Source organism: Physeter macrocephalus, chromosome 7 (genome assembly GCF_002837175.3).
Source record: "Physeter macrocephalus isolate SW-GA chromosome 7, ASM283717v5, whole genome shotgun sequence".
Taxonomy (NCBI): domain Eukaryota; kingdom Metazoa; phylum Chordata; class Mammalia; order Artiodactyla; family Physeteridae; genus Physeter; species Physeter macrocephalus.
The window spans coordinates 21,742,153-21,763,572 of NC_041220.1; the positions used below are offsets into that span (position 1 = coordinate 21,742,153).

Genomic DNA, 21,420 nt, shown 5'->3' on the forward strand with positions numbered 1-21,420 from the left:
GGTATATGGGGATATATGTATATGTATAGCTGATTCACTTTGTTATAAAGCAGAAACTAACACACCATTGTAAAGCAATTATACTCCAACAGAGATGTTTAAAAAAATAAAAAATAAAAAAAGAATGCAGGGCAGGAAAAAAAAAAAAGTTATCAAACGATATTACTGTGAAACCCATATGTTCTTACCTGTAACATTTTCATCTTACAACAGGTTTTTTCTCTGAAGGATTGGGCCTAAAGGAAGATTCTCTGATTCTAACATATCTCCATTCATCCCATTTTTTATTTCTCAGAATACAAGAAATGTTTATAAGATATTTTCTCTGTACTTGTATTGAAGCCAAACATGAGGACATAGCTATCTCCTGCTTCTCAAAGGCAGCAGAGAAAAGGAAAAGGGAAGCCTGCAGTCATCCTTGCTGAATCTCACCTGTTTTCTCTGCCCCGACCTCACTATCTCCGTTAGCACTCCTCTGTCGGCATCCATACAGCTATGATATGGTTTTATGATGTCTTGTCTGTGCTTTCAAAGCCATTGGTGCAGTTTTGCCCATCTCTTCTTTGGGGTCGGAGAGTGGGCCTTCTGTTTCCTCGTAACTTGGACAACAGCCAATACAGTATGGCCAACTTGACAGACGGCCTGGCTCCCTGCAACCTGACCTGATGGCCAGAAATACTGAGGAGACAGAACTGGGCAACTGGGGATTCGTGCACCCCATAAACAGACATCTGTTGCTCCTTCCCTCTAGTCAAGCTGGACGATCCAGTGTTTCCCAAACACAGCCTGTGCTTTCCCACGTCCACATTTAATTATGTTACTTTGCCTATGATGCCCTGCCCCTGCTTGTCAATATTTTGTCATCTTTCAAAGATGTCTCCAGTGCCAGCCACCATCCTGAGATTTGTGCGTTTCTTGCAAAATTTTGTCAGCTCTCTGCCCTATGAATCTCTATGGATCTTGATTCATTGCCCTCTTAGGTAACTTGACACATTCTTTCTTGTATACACTTATTTACTTATTTCCCTATTGTCTGGGCGCTCTAATAAGAGACATTAGCTGTATAACCTTGGACAACTTATTTAACCCCACTAACTTTTTTATGGCTCATTAAATGAGGATTACAATAGTAAACCTATCTCATAAAATTGTTTAGAGGGTAAAATAAATTAACTTAAGTACAGAACTTAGACCAGTATCTAGTACATTTTAAATGTTATGTAAGTTATTATTTTTAATAATAATATCAATACTATTGTACCTATCATATGTATTATAAATATGTATGTGGATGTCTGTGTTTTTTAAGAGAAACTTAACTTATCCTTCATTATATTCCCATTGCCTAACCTAGTTTCTGATGTTTAGTAAGCTCTGAATTAATGTTTTTAAATAAGTAAATGAAAAAATAAAGCCCCATTGCCATTGTTGCAATTCTCTAGAGATTGAATTTTGCCTAAACTGAGATGACATTGCTTTAGTATGATGAATTTCTAAGCAATTCAATGTTTTAGTGCGGAACATATCTTTTTAAAACTTCAAAATGTCCTCAAACACAGGATATAATATGTAATTTTTTATTCATTCACTTAGCTCAGCTGTTAATTTTTTATTCATTCGCCTAGCTCAACTTAATAAATGCAAATCTCAGATAAAGTAACTCAATCCTTATCTTACTGTTTTAACTACATGATCCATAACAATGTAAAGTGGTTCAAATATCTAAACAGAATGCTAATATGTAACGCTAGAAAGCTAGTTGCCCTAGTGATTCAATAATTATATTTGTACGTGCTAACTCATTGTTGGTTTCTATAGATTTTTATCCCAAATAGTTTCATTGGCACTTGCAAACAGAATGAGTAACATTAAATCCACTACCTATTTGCATATGAATTTCTTTTTAATTTTTAATGGACTTATTTTTTAGAGCAGTTTTAGGTTTACAGCAAAACTGAGAGCAAGGTACAGAAATATTCCATATATCCCTGCTTCTACACATACATACTCTCCCCCATTATCAACGTCACTCACCAAAATGGTACCTTTTTTTTTTTACCAAGGGTGAACCTAATTTGATACATCATAATCACCCAGAATCCATAGTGTACCTTAGGTTTCCTACACTCTTGGGGTTGTACATTCCATGGGTTTGGACAAAAGTATAATAACCTATATCGAAGATGAGAATATAATACCAAGTATTTTCATTGCCCTAAAAATCTCTGTGTTCTGATTATTCATCTCTCTCCCCACCCCACCCTTGGCAACCACTGATCTTTTTATTGTCTCCATAGTTTTGCTTTTTCCAGAATGTCATGTAGCTGGAATCATACAGAGTGTAACCCTTTCAGATTGGCTTCTTTCAGTAATATGCATATAAGGTTCCTCCATGTCTTTTCATGGCTTAATAGCTCATGTCTTTTTAGCACTGAATAATATTCTATTTTCTGGATGTACCACATTTTATTTACTCATGCACCTACTGAAGGACATCTTGGTTGCTTCCAAGTTTTGGCAATAATGAATAAAACTGCTATAAACATCATGTGTAGGCTTTTGTGTGGACATAAGTTTTCAATTTCCTTGGGCAAATACCAATGAGTGACATTGCCTGATTGTATGGTAAGAGTACGTTTAGCTTTGTAAGAAGCTGTCAAACTGTCTTCCAAAGTGGCTGTACCATTTTGCATTCCTATCAGCAAAGATAGAGTTCTTGTTTCTCCACATAATTGTCAGCATTCGGTGTTGCTAGTGTTCCAGATTTTGGCCATCCTAATAGGTGTGTAGTATTATCTCATTGTTGTTTTAATTTGCATTTCCTGGATAACATATGGAAAAGATGTGAACCATTTTCTCATGTGCCTGTTTTCCACCTGCGTATCTTCTTTGGTGAGGTGTCTGTTAAAGTCTTTGGCCCATTTTTTAATTGGTTTATTTTCTTATTGAATTTTAAGAGTTCTTTGTATATTTTGGATAACAGACCTTTATCAGATGTATCTTTTGCAAATATTTTCTCCCAGCCTGTGGCTTGTCTTCTGTTTCTCTTGATTTTGTCTTTCGCAAAGCAGAAGCTTTTCATTTTAATGAAGTTCAGGTTATCAACTATTTTTTTCATGGATCATGCCTTTGGTGTTATATCTAAAAGGTATCACCATGCCCAAAATCATCTAAGTTTTTCCTGTTATCTTCTATGAGTTTTATAATTTTGCATTTTACTTTTAGGTCTATGATCCATTTGGGGTTAACTTTTGTGAAGGGTATAAAGTCTGTGTCTAGACCCACGCTCTGCATGTGGATGCCCATTTGTTCCAGTACCGTTGGTTGAAGAGACTCTGTTTGCTCCATTGTATTGCCTTTGTTGCTTTGTCAAAGATGAGTTGACCATATGTATAGGGAAATTTATTTTTAATTTAAGGAGCTATTTTAAACTTTATATATTCTACTGTGAAACCATTCTTCAGGCAAATTTCATGGCCTGCTATTTGGAAATGAAAACGTCTACATTTAGAACCAGAAAAATCTTTCTCAAAAGATACGTAAAGCTGAAGATAAACTGCATTAGACACATTTATCTAAACTTCATGTAAGGTTACACACTCCTGGAGTTACTTCTAGTGGAAATGGATATTAGACACACTCTGATTTCCATTAGACTAGGCCTTTCCTTTAGACTATGAATTTGAAGATTAGGAAGTATTTTCACAAGTGACTGAAATCTGCCAAGTAAATCACTGGAAGCTTGAAAATGCTAAGCTACTACCTCACAAGACAGTTTGCAATTCTCAGTGGCAGAATGAAGTGGGATGAGGCTCTTTTAACAGTAATTATAGAATATGAACAGCATCACCCTTAGTGTTTTGGTTGGGGACCCCACAAAATAAAATTTATTTCAAGTTAAAAGCTTTCAGATTTCTGGGCTAAAGAAAATGACGTTTTTCTCCCAATGTGAACTTACTGGTTTTATTGATTCTCTTCTATTTTGATTTTACATGCTGGCATAGGGGAAATATGTTTCTTTAATATATAACAGTGTTGTGTTTCCTACCACAGAAGTTTTCCATTTTATTTTACCTTAAATGCATGGCAAATTTACTTTCAACAGGTTTGTTCTATTTTTAACTTATCAAATCTATTCTACTACAGCTTTGGGTTGTTTTTGGTACATAAAAATATATTTTTGTCTAATTTTCCTTAAATAGATCTATATTTAGGTAAGATCTAAGTGTCCATCCTGCCAATGTACTCATCAAAATTAAGTGGAATGATAAAGGTCTTCTGATAAATGATTCAAATGGAATCTAGTAAATTGAGAGGGGTGAAATGGCTTTTAATAAGCAAAATTATTTATTGAGGGTACATATGTGTCTCCCAGTTTTCTCTGATTATGAGATACTGCTCTGCTACTAAATAATATTGATAGTGTTTCTAGTTCAAGTCCACAATTTAAGTGTAAAATTGTAAAATGGGGATACTTAAGAGTATTATGGTGTGTTGCTGTATATCAAAAATAATATTAAATCCACATATATAAAATAAGTATTAACACTTTTATCTCTAGTGACTTTTCCCCATAAGAACAGCCTCTTCTGAATTGTAACCTGCCTTTTATTTGCCATCCCACCATGTCTTCATTAATTTATGATTCACCTTTTCTGACTGTTGATCTTTCATGTATTAAATTCTCTGATCAATAGAACTGACTCTTCTAATTCTGTATTTTAAGCTAGAGATTATTCCAGCCATATAAATTCCTACTGGGGATAGATTTGCAACATTATAAGCTTTAAGAATCTTTATATTTAATTTGTTCAAAAAACACTTATTTTGTGATAGTAATAATATAAACTAAAAGGGTCTTTTGTCTCATTTGTCAAATAACACTTATTATCTAGCAACTGAAAAGTATAATCTTTGTGGGAAATTGCAGGGTCTCTAAGTGGTGTTTTATGTTTGCTTCTGGCTTAGATTTCAGAAACCACTTGCTTTTCTGTTTTTAGATAAATGACATGTGCAACAACTGTGAGGATGACAATGCTAACCTTTTATTACTCAGATTGGATTTTTCCATTTCGTTCTCTTTGACCCTCACTCAAGTTATCAAAGGTTCAGACAAAAAGAAAAAAAAAGAAAAAAAAGGTGGCTCTTAGTAATAGTCAACATAAATGTAAACCCAGCTACCTCTTTACTGACTCCTATCTGCCAACTTAGAAACATGCAAATTATCAATTATTTCGTTTCTATTTAGTTTTGCTCCAAATGAAAGCATGGTTTTTTTTTTAAATGTGATTTAATTGGAGTATTTAAAACACCATCATGATTTATAATTTTAACATAGTGGTATTTTGTGTTTCCTCTACAGAATTTTACCTTTTTTTATCTTATGATTTTGAAACTAAAACCAATTTCAAGATTTTAGAATTGTCAATAGCAAAGCTTTACACCAGTGTCTGGTTTATGCCATTGTTCTTATTATAGGAATAGAAGATCAGAGTTAAGGTAATTAATGCAGCAGTCAGGTTCAGGTTCATTAAAGCCAAGTTCTTCTATCAGTTCTTGACTACTCAACTTGTTTGTACTCTGTATCTCATCCATGGCCAATTTCTCCTTCCCTACTCTTGGTACACCCAGGAAGAAACACCCTTCTGAATTAGCACCTGTCCTCCCTCACATCATTTTATGCTGAAAGAAGGCAAACTAGTTTTAACATTATTCTAAAAAAGTCTTCATTGTAATATGAACATTGTAAAATCAAATAAAAGTCATTTGGGAATTTAACACCGTAGAATCATTTGAGAGACCCCTCTTCTCACTGACCCAGCTCTTAGGGTGTATTACATATCATAGTCTGTGGAAATGCTGCCCCAGGAGAATTTCAATCTACAGCTTACACAACCATACCCAGAAGCCTCGATTAGTCTCCATTAGCTTAATTGGTCTGCTATTGATCCATCGTCACATCCATCTTGTTATTCCTCACACTTGAAAACAGAGATAATTTTTTTAATCATTATAAGCTACAAAGACCACTATTTAGAGGTCTTTATTTTCATTCTTTACATTCCAGCTTGAACACAACTGACCTTTATTCAATATTAGAATTGAACATAAAGTTTGATGCAAACATAATTTAGTAATATGAAAAAATAGGGCAACACAACAATTCATCCTGTACTAAAATAATGATCTTAATGATCATTATTTTAGTACAGATGATACAGATAACAGTTGTTGAGTACTTTCTATGTGCCAAGTTCTATAATAAGTATTTGATATGTATTTTCTCATTTAATTTTCACAATAACCCTGAGAGGTAAGGTACTTTTATGCTTATTTTTACATCTAGAGAGACCAAGAGAGAAGACTATGCTTAAACTCATGTAAGTAGTAAATACAAGAGTAACATTTGAATCCAGATCTGTGTAACAATACATCTGGACTCAAAATCTTAACCTGTATAACCTACATGTATTTTTAGATGGACTGGTTAACAGCAATATCAATCATCATCATCACCATCACCTGGAGATATCTCCAACACACCATAATTGGAGTAAAATAAACAAACATTGACTCCACTCTTTCTATCGAACTTCACATGTTCTCCCAAAAACTCACCTCCTTCTTTAATTGGGCAGCTTTGCTCTTTTGCCTTCTGCATATGGCTTAATCAATCTTGATTTTGCTTGCACCGTTCTCTTTACCAGGAACATCCACCTCTTTCTTCTTCCATCAATTCATTTATTGTTTATCCATCTATGGGCTCAGCCAGCACACATTAGCTGCTAAGGACTAGATTCAAAATTTACCTCTCAAAGTCTACCCATCCTTCAAATTCTAGCTCAAGTTATTCCACCTAGAATGATTTCATTCCTTTCATCTCCTATTACACCCTTTAGTCAAACCAAACACTTCAGGGAAACTTGCATAGCATTAGGCACATGGAAAACATTTAATAAATTTTGATTGACCAAGGTAAGCAATAGTTCTACATGCTTGAAAATGTTAGATGACGTGTCTAGACTACACACTAGGAATTTGCCAGGGCTGAATTGTTGCACATTTTCATAAAGTCAACTGTACCAGAAACTCATTCCTCTTCAAAAATGTTTTAGTTGAGCTCTGAATACCATTCTGAAATTGAGGAAGGTTAATTAAGAATTTTTCTCTGCCTCTTACTTTTGACCTTCGATTTGTGTGATTACACCCTCCTAATTTTCTCTGACATTTTTCTCTCTGTTTTTCTTTCATGTACCAAACCTCCTCTTTCTGCAGTCTCTCCTCCATCTAACTTCATTTCTAAATAGTGGACATAAGTATATGGTTTTTGTTTTCAGAGTATTGTTCAGAAGCACCTAATACCCAATTAATCCATTTGACTTCATGGCAACTTGTTTTATATCTTTTCAATTGTTAGAAAAGAATATTGTAAAATTTGATTAAATGTAATTTATAGTTTGACATTCAATTGCTTATATCTAACCACTTTTTTTGTTATAAAGTTAATTTGGACTTTGTACTTAGTTATTCTAAAATTCAATTCTATCAACCTGTTTTTGTTTTTCTTTCTTTTCTTTCTTTTTTTTAACATCTTTATTGGAGTATAATTGCTTTACAATGGTGTGTTAGTTTCTGCTTTATAACAAAGTGAATCCGTTATATATAAGCATATATCCCCATATCTCTTCCCTCTTGTGTCTCCCTCCCTCCCACCCTCCTTATCCCACCCCTCTAGGTGGTCACAAACCACCTAGCTGATCTCCCTGTGCTATGTGGCTGCTTCCCACTAGCTATCTGTTTTACATTTCCTAATGTATATATGTCCATGCCACTCTCTCACTTTGTCTCAGCTTACCCTTCCCCCTCCCCATATCCTCAAGTCCATTCTCTAGTAGGTCTGCGTCTTTATTCCCGTCTTGCCCCTAGGTTCTTCATGACCATTTTTTTTTTCTTTCTCAGGTTCCATATCTATGTGTTAGTGTACAGTATTTGTTTTTCTCTTTCTGGCTTACTTCACTCTGTATGACTGACTCTAGGTCCATCCACCTCACTACAAATAACTCAATTTCATTTCTTTCTATGGCTGAGTAATATTCCATTGTATATATGTGCCACATCTTCTTTATCCATTCATCTGTCAATTGAAACGTAGGTTGCTTCCATGCCCTGGCTATTGTAAATACAGCTGCAATGAACATTGTGGTACCTGCCTCTTTTTGAATTATGGTTTTCTCAGGGTATATACCCAGTAGTGGGATTGCTGGGTCGTATGGTAGTTCTATTTTTAGTTTTTTACAGAACCTCCATACTGTTCTCCATAGTGGCTGTATCAATTTACATTCCCACCAACAGTGCAAGAGGGTTCCCTTTTCTCCACACCCTCTCAGCATTCATTGTTTGTAGATTTTTTGATGATGGCCATTCTGATCGGTGTGAGATGATATCTCATTGTAGTTTTGATTTGCATTTCCCTAATCATTAATGATGTTGAGCATTCTTTCATGTGTTTGTTGGCAATATGTATGTCTTCTTTGGAGAAATGTCTATTTAGGTCTTCTGCCCATTTTTGGATTGGGTTGTTTGTTTTTTGGTATTGAGCTGCATGAGTTGCTTATAAATTTTGGAGATTTTAGCCACAGCAATCAGAGAAGAAAAAGAAATAAAAGGAATCCAAATCAGAAAAGAAGAAGTTAAGCTGTCACTGTTTGCAGATGACATACTATACACAGAGAATCCTAAAGATGCTACCAGAAAACTACTAGAACTAATCAATGAATTTGGTAAAGTAGCAGGATACAAAATTAATGCACAGAAATCTCTTGCATTCCTATACACTAATGATGAAAAATCTGAAAGTGAAATTAAGAAAACACTCCCATTTACCACTGCAACAAAAAGTATATCTGGGAATAAACCTACCTAAGGAGACAAAAAAACCTGTATGCAGAAAATTATAAGACATTGATGAAAAAAATTAAAGATGATACAAATAGATGGAGAGATATACTATGTTGTTGGATTGGAAGAATCAACATTGTGAAAATGACTATACTACCCAAAGCAATCTACAGATTCAATGCAATCCCTATGATATTACCAATGGCATTTTTTACAGAACTAGAACAAAAAATCTTAAAATTTGTATGGAGACACAAAAGACCCTGAATAGCCAAAACAGTTTTGAGGGAAAAAAACGAAGCTGGGGGAATCAGAATCCCTGACTTCAGACTATACTACAAAGCTACAGTAATCAAGACAGTATGGTACTGACACAAAAACAGAAATATAGATCAATGGAACAGGATAGAAAGCCCAGAGATAAACCCATGCACATATGGTTACTTTATTTTTTATAAAGGAGGCAAGAATATACAGTGGAGAAAAAACAGCCTCTTCAATAAGTGGTGCTGGGAAAACTGGACAGTTACATGTAAAAGAATGAAATTAGGACACTCCCTAACACCATACGCAAAAATAAACTCAAAATGGATTAAAGAGCTAAATGTAAGGCCAGACACTACTAACCTCTTAGAGGAAAATATAGGCAGCACACTCCATGACATAAATTACAGCAAGATCCTTTTTTGACTCACCTCCTAGAGAAATGGAAATAAAAACAAAAATAAACAAATGGGGCCTAATGAAACTTAAAAGCTTTTGCACAACAAAGGAAACCATAAACAAGACAAAAAGGCAACCCGGAGAATGGGAGAAAATATTTGCAAAGGAAGCAACTGACAAAGTATCAACCTGTTTTCATAGTTACAAGTCTTGTTGATCAAGTTAATAGTTTATTTGGACATCATACAATTAACTACTTTTGTTTTCTCAAGTTGGTAAACTTCTTAACTTCATAAAGATGTTGGAAGACTCACCATTTAATAGCCGTGTGCCCAAATATACTTTCAAGTGTTACATGAAGCAATGCAAAGGATATTCAAGATGTTGATATTATATCTTGACCCCAAAGTCTCATCTTAAATTGCATAGAAAAGGCGTTTGTTTTTTGTTTTTTTGCGGTACGCGGGCCTCTCACTATTGTGGCCTCTCCCGTTGCGGAGCACAGGCTCTGGACGCGCAGGCTCAGCAGCCGTGGCTTACGGGCCTAGCCTCTCCGCGGCATGTGGGATCTTCCCGGACCGGGGCACAAACCCGTGTCCCCTGCATCAGCAGGCGGACTCTCAACCACTATGCCACGAGGGAAGCCCAGAAAAGGTGTTTTTAATGAGTGTACTCATCTTTAAATGGCAAGAGTTTTTTGGAGGACTGTCCTGAAAAAGAGCACTGTAGGCATTAGATCTGGTTACCAGATACCATTGAGTTGAACAGAAACTTACATGGTCATATTTGAACGCTTTCCTCCATCCTATGTTATTGAAGCTGTAAAAAAAAAAAAAAGCATCGATATTTCTTAAATATCCTCAATATTTATTAAATCAGCTTTCTCCATTAAATATTTTCTTTCACTGGTTTTCATTACCCTTCACTATAACTATTAAAATACTCCCCTTTCCCTCTTGCCCACTGTTCCAGAATTATTTTTCTTTTTTAATTTATTTTATTTTTAATTGTTATTGGAGTATAGTTGATTTACAATGTTGTGTTAGTTTCAGGTGTACAGCAAAGTGAACCAGTTATATGTATAATATATCCACTCTTTTTTTTTTTTAGATCCTTTTCCCATAAAGGCCATTACAGGTTAGTTTCAGGTGTACAGCAAAGTGAACCAGTTATATGTATAATATATCCACTCTTTTTTTTTTTAGATTCTTTTCCCATAAAGGCCATTACAGAGTATTGAGTAGAGTTCCCTGTGCTATACAGCAGGTTCTTACTAGTTATCTATTTTATATATAGTAGTGTATATATGTCAATCCCAATCTCCCAATATATCCCTCCCCTTCTTATCCCCTGGTAACCATAAGTTTGTTTTCTACATCCATGACTCTACTTCTGTTTTGTAAATAAGTTCATTTGTACCCTTATTTTTAGATTCCATGTATAAGTCATGTCATATGATATTTGTCTCTCTGTGTCTGACTTACTTCACTCAGTATGACAATCTACTCTAGGTCCATCCATGTTGCCGCAAATGACATTATTTCATTCTTTTTTATGGCTGAGTAATATTCTATTGAATATATGTACCACATCTTCTTTATCCATTCCTCCGTTGATGGACATTTAGGTTGCTTCCATGTCCTGTCTATTGTAAATAGTGCTGCAATGAATATTGGGGTGCATGTATCCCATTAAATTATGGTTTTCTCAGGGTATATGCCAAGGAATGGGATTACTGGGTCGTATGGTAGTTCTATTTTTAGTTTTTTAAGGAACGTCCGTACTGTTCTCCATAGTGGTTGTACCAATTTACATTCCCACCAACAGTGCAGGAAGGTTCCCTTTTCTCCACACCCTCTCCAGCATTTATTGTTTGTAGATTTTTTTGATGATGGCCATTCTGACCGGTGTGAGTTGATACTTCATTGTAGTTTTGATTTGAATTTCTCTAATAATTTGTGATGTTGAGCATGTTTCATGGGCTTTTTCGCCATCTGTATGTCTTCTTTGGAGAAGTATCTATTTAGATCTTCTGCCCATTTTTGATTGGGTTATTTGTTTTTTTTGATATTGAACTGCATGAGCTGTTTTTGTATTTTGGAGATTAATCCCTTGTTGGTTGCTTTGTTTGCAAATATTTTCTCCCATTCTGAGGGTTGTCTTTTCATTTTGTTTATGGTTTCCTTTGCTGTGTAAAAGCTTTTAAGTTTCATTAGGTCCCATTTGTTTTTTTTTTGTTTTTATTTTCATTTCTCTAGGAGGTGGGTCCAAAAGGATCTTGCTGTGATTTATGTCATAGAGTGTTCTGTATATGTTTTCCTCTAAGAGTTTGATAGTGTCTGGCCTTACATCTAGGTCTTTAATCCATTTTGAGTTTATTTTTGTGTATGGTGTTAGGGGGTGTTCTAATTTCATTCTTTTACTTGGACCTGTCCAGTTTCCCCAGCACCACTTATTTGAACAGACTGTCTTTTCTCCATTGTATATTCTTGCCTCCTTTGTCATAGATGAGGTGACCATAGGTGTGTGGGCTTATCTCTAGGCTTTCTATCCTGTTCCGTTGATCTATATTTCTGGGTTTGTGCCAGTACCATACTGTTTTGATTACTGTAGCTTTGTAGTATAGTCTGAAGTCAAGGAGCCTGATTCCTTCAGCTCTGTTTTTCTTTCTCAAGATTGCTTTGGCTATTCGGGGTCTTTTGTGCTTCCATACAAATTGTAAAATGTTTTGTTCTAATTCTGTGAAAAATGCCATTGGTAATTTGATAGAGATTGCGTAAAATCTATAGATTGCTTTGGGTACTATAGTCATTTTCACAATATTGATTCTTCCAATCCAAGAACATGGTGTATCTCTCCATCTGTTTGTCTCATCTTTGATTTCTTTCATCAGTATCTTATAGTTTTCTGAGTACAGGTCTTTTGTCTCCTTATGTAGGTTTATTACTAGGTATTTTATTCTTTTTGATGCGATGGTAAATGGGATTGTTTCCTTGATTTCTCTTTCTGATCTTTCATTCTTAGTGTATAGGAATGCAAGACATTTCTGTGTATTAATTTCATATCCTGCAATTTTACCAAATGCATTGTTGAGCTCTGGTAGTTTTCTGGTAGCCTCCTTAGGATTCTCTATGTATAGCATCATGTCATCTGCAAACAGTGACAGGTTTACTTCTTCTTTTCCAATTTGGATTCCTTTTATTTCTTTTTCTTCTCTGATTGTCAAGGCTAGGAGTTCCAAAACTATGTTGAAAAGTAGTGGCGAGAGTGGACATCCTTGTCTTATTCCTGATCTTAGAGGAAATGCTTTCAGTTTTTCACCATTGAGAATGATGTTTGCTGTGGGTTTGTCATATATGGCCTTTATTATGTTGAGGTAGGTTCCCTCTATGCCCACTTTCTGGAGAGTTTTGGTCATAAAACTGTTGAATTTTGTCAAAAGCTTTTTCTACATCTCGAGATGATTGTATGGTTTTTATTCTTCCATTTGTTAATATGGTGTATCACATTGATTGATTTGTGTGTATTGAAGAATCCTTCAAAAAAAGAAAATTACAGACCATCCATTGAGATGATCATATGGTTTTTCTTCTTCAATTTGTTAATATGGTGTATAACATTGATTGATTTGCATATATTGAAGAATCCTTGCATCCCTGCGATAAATCCCACTTGATCATGGTGTATGATCGTTTTAATGGGTTGTTGGATTCTGTTTGCTAGTATTTTGTTGAGCATTTTTGTGTCTATGTTCATCAGTGATCTTGGTCTGTAATTTTCTTTTTTTGTGATACCTCTGTCTGGTTTTGGTTTCAGGGTGATGGCAGCCTCATAGAGTGAGCTTGGGAGTGTCCCTTCCTGTGCAATTTTTTTAAGGGTCTGAGAAGGATAGGTGTTAGCTCTTCTCTAAATATTTGATAGAATATCAAATATTTGTGGCCCTGGGCTTTTGTTTGTTGGAAGATTTTTAATCACAGTTTCAATTTCAGTGCTTGTAACTGGTCTGTTCATATTTTCTATTTCTTCCTGGTTCAGTCTTGGAAGATTGTACCTTTCTAAGCATTTGTCCATTTCTTCCAGGTTGTCTGTTTTATTGGCATATAGTTGCTTGTAGTAATCTCTCATGTCCTTTGTATTTCTGCGGTGTCAGTTGTAACTTCTCCTTTTTCATTTCTAATTTTATTGATTTGAGTCTTCTCCCTGTTTTTCTTGATGAGTCTAGCTCAAAGTTTATCAATTTTGTTTATCTTCTCAAAGAACCAGCTTTTAGTTTTAGGATCTTTGCTTTTGTTTTCTTTGTTTCTATTTCTTTTAGTTATGCTCTGATCTTTATGATTTCTTTCCTTCTACTCACTGGGTTTTGTTTGTTCTTCTTTCTCTAGGTGCTTTAGGTATAAGTTTAGGTTGTTTATTGAGATTTTTCTTGTTTCTTGAGGTAAGATTATATTGCTATAAACTTCCCTTTTAGAACTGCCTTTGTTGCATCCCATAGGTTTTAGCTCATCATGTTTTCATTGTCATTTGTTTCTAGGTATTTTTTATTTCCTCTTTGATTTCTTCAGTGATCCATTGGTTATTTAGTAACATATTGTTTAGCCTCCATGAGTTTGTGTTTTTTATAGTTTTTTTCCTGTAACTGATTTCTTTTATTTAATATTTATGTATTTTCTTTATTTATTTTTTGGCTGCGTTGGGTCTTAGTTGTGGCACACAGGATCTTCGTTGAGGCATGTGGGATATTTCGTTGCAGCACGCAGTCTTTTCGTAGTGGCGCTCAGGCTTCTTACTAGTTGTGGCACACACGGGCTTTTCTCTAGTTGTGGCACGCAGGCTCCAGGGCACATGGGTTCTGTAGTGGTGGCATGTGGGCTCTCTCACTGAGGTGCGCGAGCTCAGTAGTTGTGGCGGGAGGGCTTAGTTGCCCTGTGGCATGTGAGATCTTAGCTCCCCGACCAGGGATTGAACCTGCGTTCCTGCACTGGAAGGTGGATTCTCTACCACTGGACCACCAGGGAAGTCCGTCCTGTAATTGATTTCTAATCTCATAACGTTGTGGTCAGAAAAGATGCTTGATGTTACATTTTAAAACTAACTTGCTTGGAGAACTATCTAAATTATTACATTTTTATTGTGGCACATGCTTTTAGCCTTATATCAGTGTATAAACAAGAAAATAAACTAGACATCCACAGATTCCTTTCAGATTTTGGATTCCATAATTTTAAATGAAGATAACTGTTTTTTTACTTTTACAACTACGACCTTAACAAAGGAATGGATTTTAATTTTATCATTCACATTTTAGTGAAAGATGGCTGAATTTAAACCAAGCATATGGCCCAATAAAGGTGTCAGTACCTCACAAATGCAACCACAACTGTGACGGATTAAAAAGAAACATTAGCAAAATAGGACTAGAGTGTAGTTAAAAGGGTCAGGTGCCCAAGCTTGAAGTTCACAACTCTAGTTAGAGCTGATGGGCAGAGACTAAGACCAGAAGCTGTCAGCACCAGGACTGGAGCCCTATGTGTCACCATTCAGGGAGATTGGCTTGAGGGTGGCCTCAGGTTGAGAGAAGAGCTGGGTGAACACACTGAATGAGTTGAGGTCAGAACAAGAGATGGGCCAGCTACAGAAGCCAACCCTCCAGAATCTTTTTGAAAGCTAAATTTTTTCAGATTTGTTTTCCTAAGTTTGAGGAAATAGGTTTCAATATTCCTGCTGGTTTTTTCTCCCTTTTTACTAACTTTCAGATGAAACCATCACCTGTCCCCTTGGCACCTGTTCTGTTCACTGCACCAGATTTTTTTGTTGGTTACAATTAAAAAATTGAATTTCTCATTGTGTAGAATGAGACTTCTAACCTTTGTCCACCTGGTCAAATTATCTTTTCATCACTTAATTTTTTATATTAAGATTCTGTCTTTAAAAATAGAGCATATATCCTCAGGTTATTCTAACAAAATTTTGGTCCAGGCTAAGGAAAATGTCCACTTTTTCCCCATCTGAGTTTAACTGCTCCACAACTCTTTGATTCTTCCTCATTCCTCTTTCAATCACAGACAGAGTTCCTATTTAGTTTTTACGTTCAGGATTCCATTTCCCATAATATAAATAGAAACTTTCTTGAGGAATTATATAAGTCTGCTTCTAGGCCATATTCCTGGATGGCCTAAGGAAAAACAAATTCTCTTAAAAGATGTCATGAAAACTAAGATATACTTTTACAATATGACCTTGAAAATTTTTTTGAGACTTGTATGTTTGCTGTCATGCACAGCTTTTGTATAACTTTGTTCATTCTTAACATTTAGTAGGAAAAATCTTTATTATTTCAATTGGAATATTATTGCAGATTCTGAAGCCTTGTGCGTTCATTTTGGGTAATGAATAAAATATTACAAGGTCAATTTGTTACTCTTCAGAGACATATATATATGTCTCTGAACAGACTGTCATGTGCTTTAAAGCTGGTAAAATCATTTATAATCAACACTGTGGAAAGTTGGACAAAAGTTGGGCTAATTACAGTATCTTCAGAAGTTCATAAAAATATTTAGAAACCAACTGCCATGTGAAGATTGTTTTTATTCACTCCCTTAAAATCAGAATATTATGATTAATTGTACTAGATGCCAAAGACATTTGGAGCTTTATATACCTCAGTCAACAAGAAGTTCTTTTATCTTTGATAAGGAATGATTTAAATTTTATCAAACACTGTGTGCTACAAGGACTATCTGCGGCCTAGAATATTACTCTGAGCATGTTCAGCTAATAGATTTTTTTGTTTAAGCTGGATTTTTTTCATTTAGAGAAGTGGCAATCATGGCAAGTGTCAAGATAATTTTTTAATCCAATCTCCTCACCCAAAAAGCAAATGAATAAAACTTTTCCCTGATTATCTGATTATTTCTTAATTTTACATTTCACCTGTAAGGATTGAGTTTATGGTAATGAAATAAATAAAATATTGTATTCTAATCATTTTATGATTTATTTCCCCTCCCAATAAAAATGGGATATTTTTGGAGAGTGCAAATGGTGTATCTTTTAAACTTTTAACTATTTACCTTAATTACTAATAGAGTATTTAGCACATAGTAGGCCTGCATAAATATTTGATAAATTAATGAATAAAATCAGACTCTAGCCCCAGATAAAGAAACTTATTAAAGAATTAAATATTTCTTCCTCTGATTCTTATCATCTCTATTAGCTTGTAAATTATAGAGATGTTTTTAATAATAAAATCATACTGCCACACTTCGATCAGAAAGTTTATATTCCAGTTCTTTTTCTGTCACAGCAGAATGTCCAAAGGCACACAGTTCAGAAGAATTAAGTTAAATAATTATTGGCTCATTATTGATGATTCCCACATCAAATCAGTGTGGTCACCGTGCTTGCTTAAGTGTGAATGACGAAAGGAAAATCTAACATACACTGATTACATTTATTGAGCACTTACTATGTGGTAGATGTAATAATGTGTTTTGCTTACATTTTCTAATTTAACCTTCCCAGCAAATTGATAGTATAGATATTACTATCCATATTTTGCAGGATAGAATATTGAAATTTAGAGTAAAGTGCCCAATGTCACACAGCTAATAAATAATAGAACTATGATTTGTTCTTAGACTGACTTCAAAATCTTCTCTGTCCACTGTACCATACAACAAAGTATTAAAGTGATTAGATGTCAGAGTGCCATCATACTTTTAAGCCATCATTGATTTCACCGGTTATTAATATATCATTAGATATAACACATTTTTCCAAAATAAATATGATTGTAAGTGTAAGGAATTCTAGTAAGACACAATTGTTTTTTAGTGTAAATATGTCGAAAGATCCTTTCATTCCTGAGAAAACAATTACTTTCTACATAGCCTGATTATACAAAATATCAGTTTTACATAATACTTATGAAAGTGCCCAAATCAAATTTGGCTATTTTTTAAAATTGGAAGCCATTTCCTTCAAGACATTTTTAGGCTTGTGTGTTTGTTTGCACAAATGTCATAAAGCTTAAGTTATAACATAAAAATGATTCCATTATGTTTCAACCTCAGTATGTGACACAGACACACCCCTACATACTTGCCCACAGACTCTTTATTAAGAGACTGATTTTGAACTCATAGTGTGAATAGGCTTGTGAATAGTATAGAGGAAATTTTCACATAATTCCTGAAATCTTTGTAAAGCATTCCTGTTATTCAACTAGTAAAAACTTCCTTGATGTGATTTTAAGAGTATTATGGATTTTTTTTAATGTATTCTTGATCTACCTTGTGAAATATAGAGGTCAGGCTAACTGAAAACAAAAAGTGACCATATCAACAATGCTTTTAATACCAAAGCATACAAATACCAACCATCAATATCAAAGCATACAAATATCAACCAAATATCAATCAATCTCCCTAGTAAAGTTACGTGATTTTTTACATTAGCATTTAATTGAGTCCACAAAGGGGAAAATATAATTTAAATAGAAAATAATATGAAAAAGAATATATATATTCTGTTATATAGATTATATATATATATTCTTTGATTTCCACTGGAATCTTGAAAATAAAAATCTCTTTAATATTTTTATAGTGAGCCTGATGCAGAAGCTCATTTTCTTTTTTTAAATTGAAGTATAGTTGATTTACAATGTCGTGTTAGTTCCTGGTGTACAGAAAAGTAATTTAAAGGGACATTCCAAACGTAGAGCAAATGGACTAATCATTTAAATTTTATTAAGAACAAAAGCATAAATCATTTGAATAATCACTTGGAGTTCATGGTAACCAAATGTGACCTATGTTAATGCAACCAAGCTCCGTCTCTTTCTCTGCATGCTTTTGTACAAATAGAGCTGTCACTGGAGTTACTTAGCTTTCTCAACAAACACCAATATGTTCCACTACTTCAGACCCCATGCCTCCTTCAGAGATTATAAGCAAACACTAGCAATTCCAGAGGGAAAAAAAATGGGTTTCTATGCTTTCTCAATAATTCTCCCTTCTAAGTGTAGTGGAACTGATTTCAGAAAGACAAACATAAATTCCCTTACTCAGTTTCCTTTTTCTTTTCAAAGATGGAAAATAAACCACTTTAAAATTTCACTGTCTTATACTGTATTATAATCCTTGATGTAATTAAGAATATCTTTTGAACTGGTAAAAGATACCAGAAATGTTCAAAGGAAGCAAAGCTCATGGTTTTTAAAAGAAATAGTTGCCTTCATTTTTATTCAGGAGTTATTTATTGTAAAAATTTCATAATTATTGCTGTGAATCTTAAAGTAATTTCAAAAAAGTTCCATTTAAAAGGCTCTTTATTGCAAATGTTATATTGTTCCAGTTACACTTTTAATACTGTGTCATTGAAAAAATTATAGATGGCCCAAATATAATAGCTAAGATATGTAAGGTATTAGCTGTCAATTTGGTATGTGTGAAAATGCAGATTTATTAAGATTAATACATATTATTGAAAATTACATTCCTTTTTGTCTTCAGATCCAAGAAGTCAGCAGAAGTAATGAGGAAGAAAATGACTATGAAGAGGATATTACCTCATTTTCTACATGTTCTCCTAGTAAGTGTTCCTATATGTTATGTACATAAACAACATTTGTATTAAGGTATATGTGACTGATAAAGTAAAACTGAAGAGAGCATAGAAAAGCATGGAGAGCATGGAAAGATATTTAATTAACTGAATGACTTTCAGTGTATCATCTGGTAGAGATATTACTACATTATCTTGCTAATTTAAATATTTCTAATAAGTTCAGTGTTTAATAATCAAAGCAGCAGTTTTTCCCACCCAAAGAGAATACACAAGTCAGGTTGATATAAATATTCTCTTTGACAGCTATATTTTTTCAGTTTTTGTTTTTTAAACAAAGTCACATTCTTTTCAGACCTTGGTTTTCTCAGCTAGGAAATGAGAAGTTTGTATTAGGACTCTCTACGCTCCCTGCTGGCTGTAATAGAATGTAGTTCTATATTCTAGAAAACTAATTGAGAGTCTTCCTCCATGAACATAACACTACCTATCATGCCTGTTTCCACTGGTATACAGCAGCTTGCTCACCATCTTCACCAGCAAGTCTGATAGGCGTCTCCCACCCAACATTTCCAAATCTGAAAACCCTAATTCCCACCGCTTCCAAATCTGCTCTACCCGCCGACTTCCCCATCTCAGTAAATGAAGACTCCTTCCTTGTTCAATTCAGTCCAAAAACTTCAGTCACCCTTTTTTACTTTCTGTCCTACCCCGTATCCAATTTGTCAGATAATACTGTGGACTGTACCTTCGCAAAACAGCCAGACTTTCCTCACTCTTTCATTGTTACTTATCCTAGTCCGTGCTGTCGTCTGCTCTCCCCTGGATTATTGCAATAGCACCGTGGCTCTCAATGAAGCAGTATTTTCTAACCCCAACAGAGGATATTTGTCAATGAATGGAGATTTTTTGTGTGTGTCATTATTTTGAGAAGGGAGTTTTGCTAGAAATACTGCTAAATATCCTGCAATGCACAGGATGTGCCCCATGAAACACAGGATTATCTTGTCAAAAACGCCAGTAGTATGCTGTTAAGAAACCCTGCAATAGCTTCCCCCCAATTTGCCCCTAATATTCTATGCTTCAAAAAGGAGCTAATTACTCTTCTGCTCCAAATTCTCCAATACCTTCCCATGGTACTTGTAATCCTTATCATCACCTATAAGGCCCTAGATAATCTTGATGGTCCCATCTCTGACCACTCTCTCGCTTGTTCACAGCCACAGTGACATCTCACACATCAAGCAGGCTCTTGCCTCAGGTCATTTGCACTTTGAACAGTTTGCAGATGATGCTCCACTAAACGTTACTGACCACGAGTTTTTCAAATGATGGGCTGACCAGCAAAGCAAATAACATTAAACACAATGCCTTAACTAGCATACTTTAGCAAAATCGGTAAACTCTTCAAACACTATTGCAGAACACAAAATTATGCTAAATATTAATGTAATAAATTGGTGCACTGTTTTAAAGTTATACATTTTGTTATCTTTTTAATGACTTAATGATTTGTTATCATTTTTAATGATAATGAAAGTGATGATAAAGGCCATCATTGATAATGACCATATCTGTATCATGCCATTTAATCCTCTGAAGTACTACCTATAATAAGAAGACATTATTTCAGTTATTGGTAGAGCACAACCTCATTTCTACAGACAGTTTGAACCTGGAACTGTCTCATATACGAAACTCTGTGCAACTGGACTCAAGCCTCTGACTCTTTCGTTGGAGTGAGGGTGAAGCATAGAACACCCTAAGTCAGCAGATTTCCATTGGTATCACCATTGCTATGAAGCTTGCTAAAACTCACTGACCAAGCACATCTGACTCTCCAGGGCTGTCTTCCAGGTTTGGGCATATTTGACAAGGCCCAAGGAGACTCTCTTGCTTGCTTAGACAGTGTTTATGTAAAATATAAACACCGAATACATAAACGTAAGAGTGGCTACAAGTAATTGCCTGTAGCATGAATGTAATTCTAAGCTGATGGTCGATTCTCCCAGACTGAAATAGCGAAGCCCCTCTGCAAGCATCAGCAATGATTTCTTTTCAGCCACTCCATCATTTACTCCATCAACATTTCTAGAGACTGCTGTGTTTCAGGCTGTGTTTGGGGTTACAGCCAGAAAGCCGAATGAGGTATGGGCAGAGATCTGTGCCAGAATGAAAGTCCGCCTGCTCTACCCAGGCTGGTAATTAGAGAATCTTGATTTGCAGTTCTAATACTGGCAGCTGGACATTTCTTCTTTCTCACATGAAAGAAAGAGAGAAATTAAA

At 34.9% G+C, this 21,420-nt stretch overlaps 1 protein-coding gene across 4 annotated transcripts in view; it reads left to right on the forward strand.

The window, feature by feature from the left end:
* Window positions 1-21,420, forward strand: part of BANK1 (B cell scaffold protein with ankyrin repeats 1) — a 319,375-nt gene that overhangs the window by 249,594 nt on the left and 48,361 nt on the right. For all 4 annotated transcript variants that reach the window (XM_028491690.1, XM_028491692.1, XM_028491691.1 and 1 more), the window contains exon 8: window positions 19,083-19,161. In XM_028491690.1, the coding sequence (XP_028347491.1) occupies window positions 19,083-19,161 (79 nt within the window). The remainder of the gene's footprint in view (window positions 1-19,082; window positions 19,162-21,420) is intronic.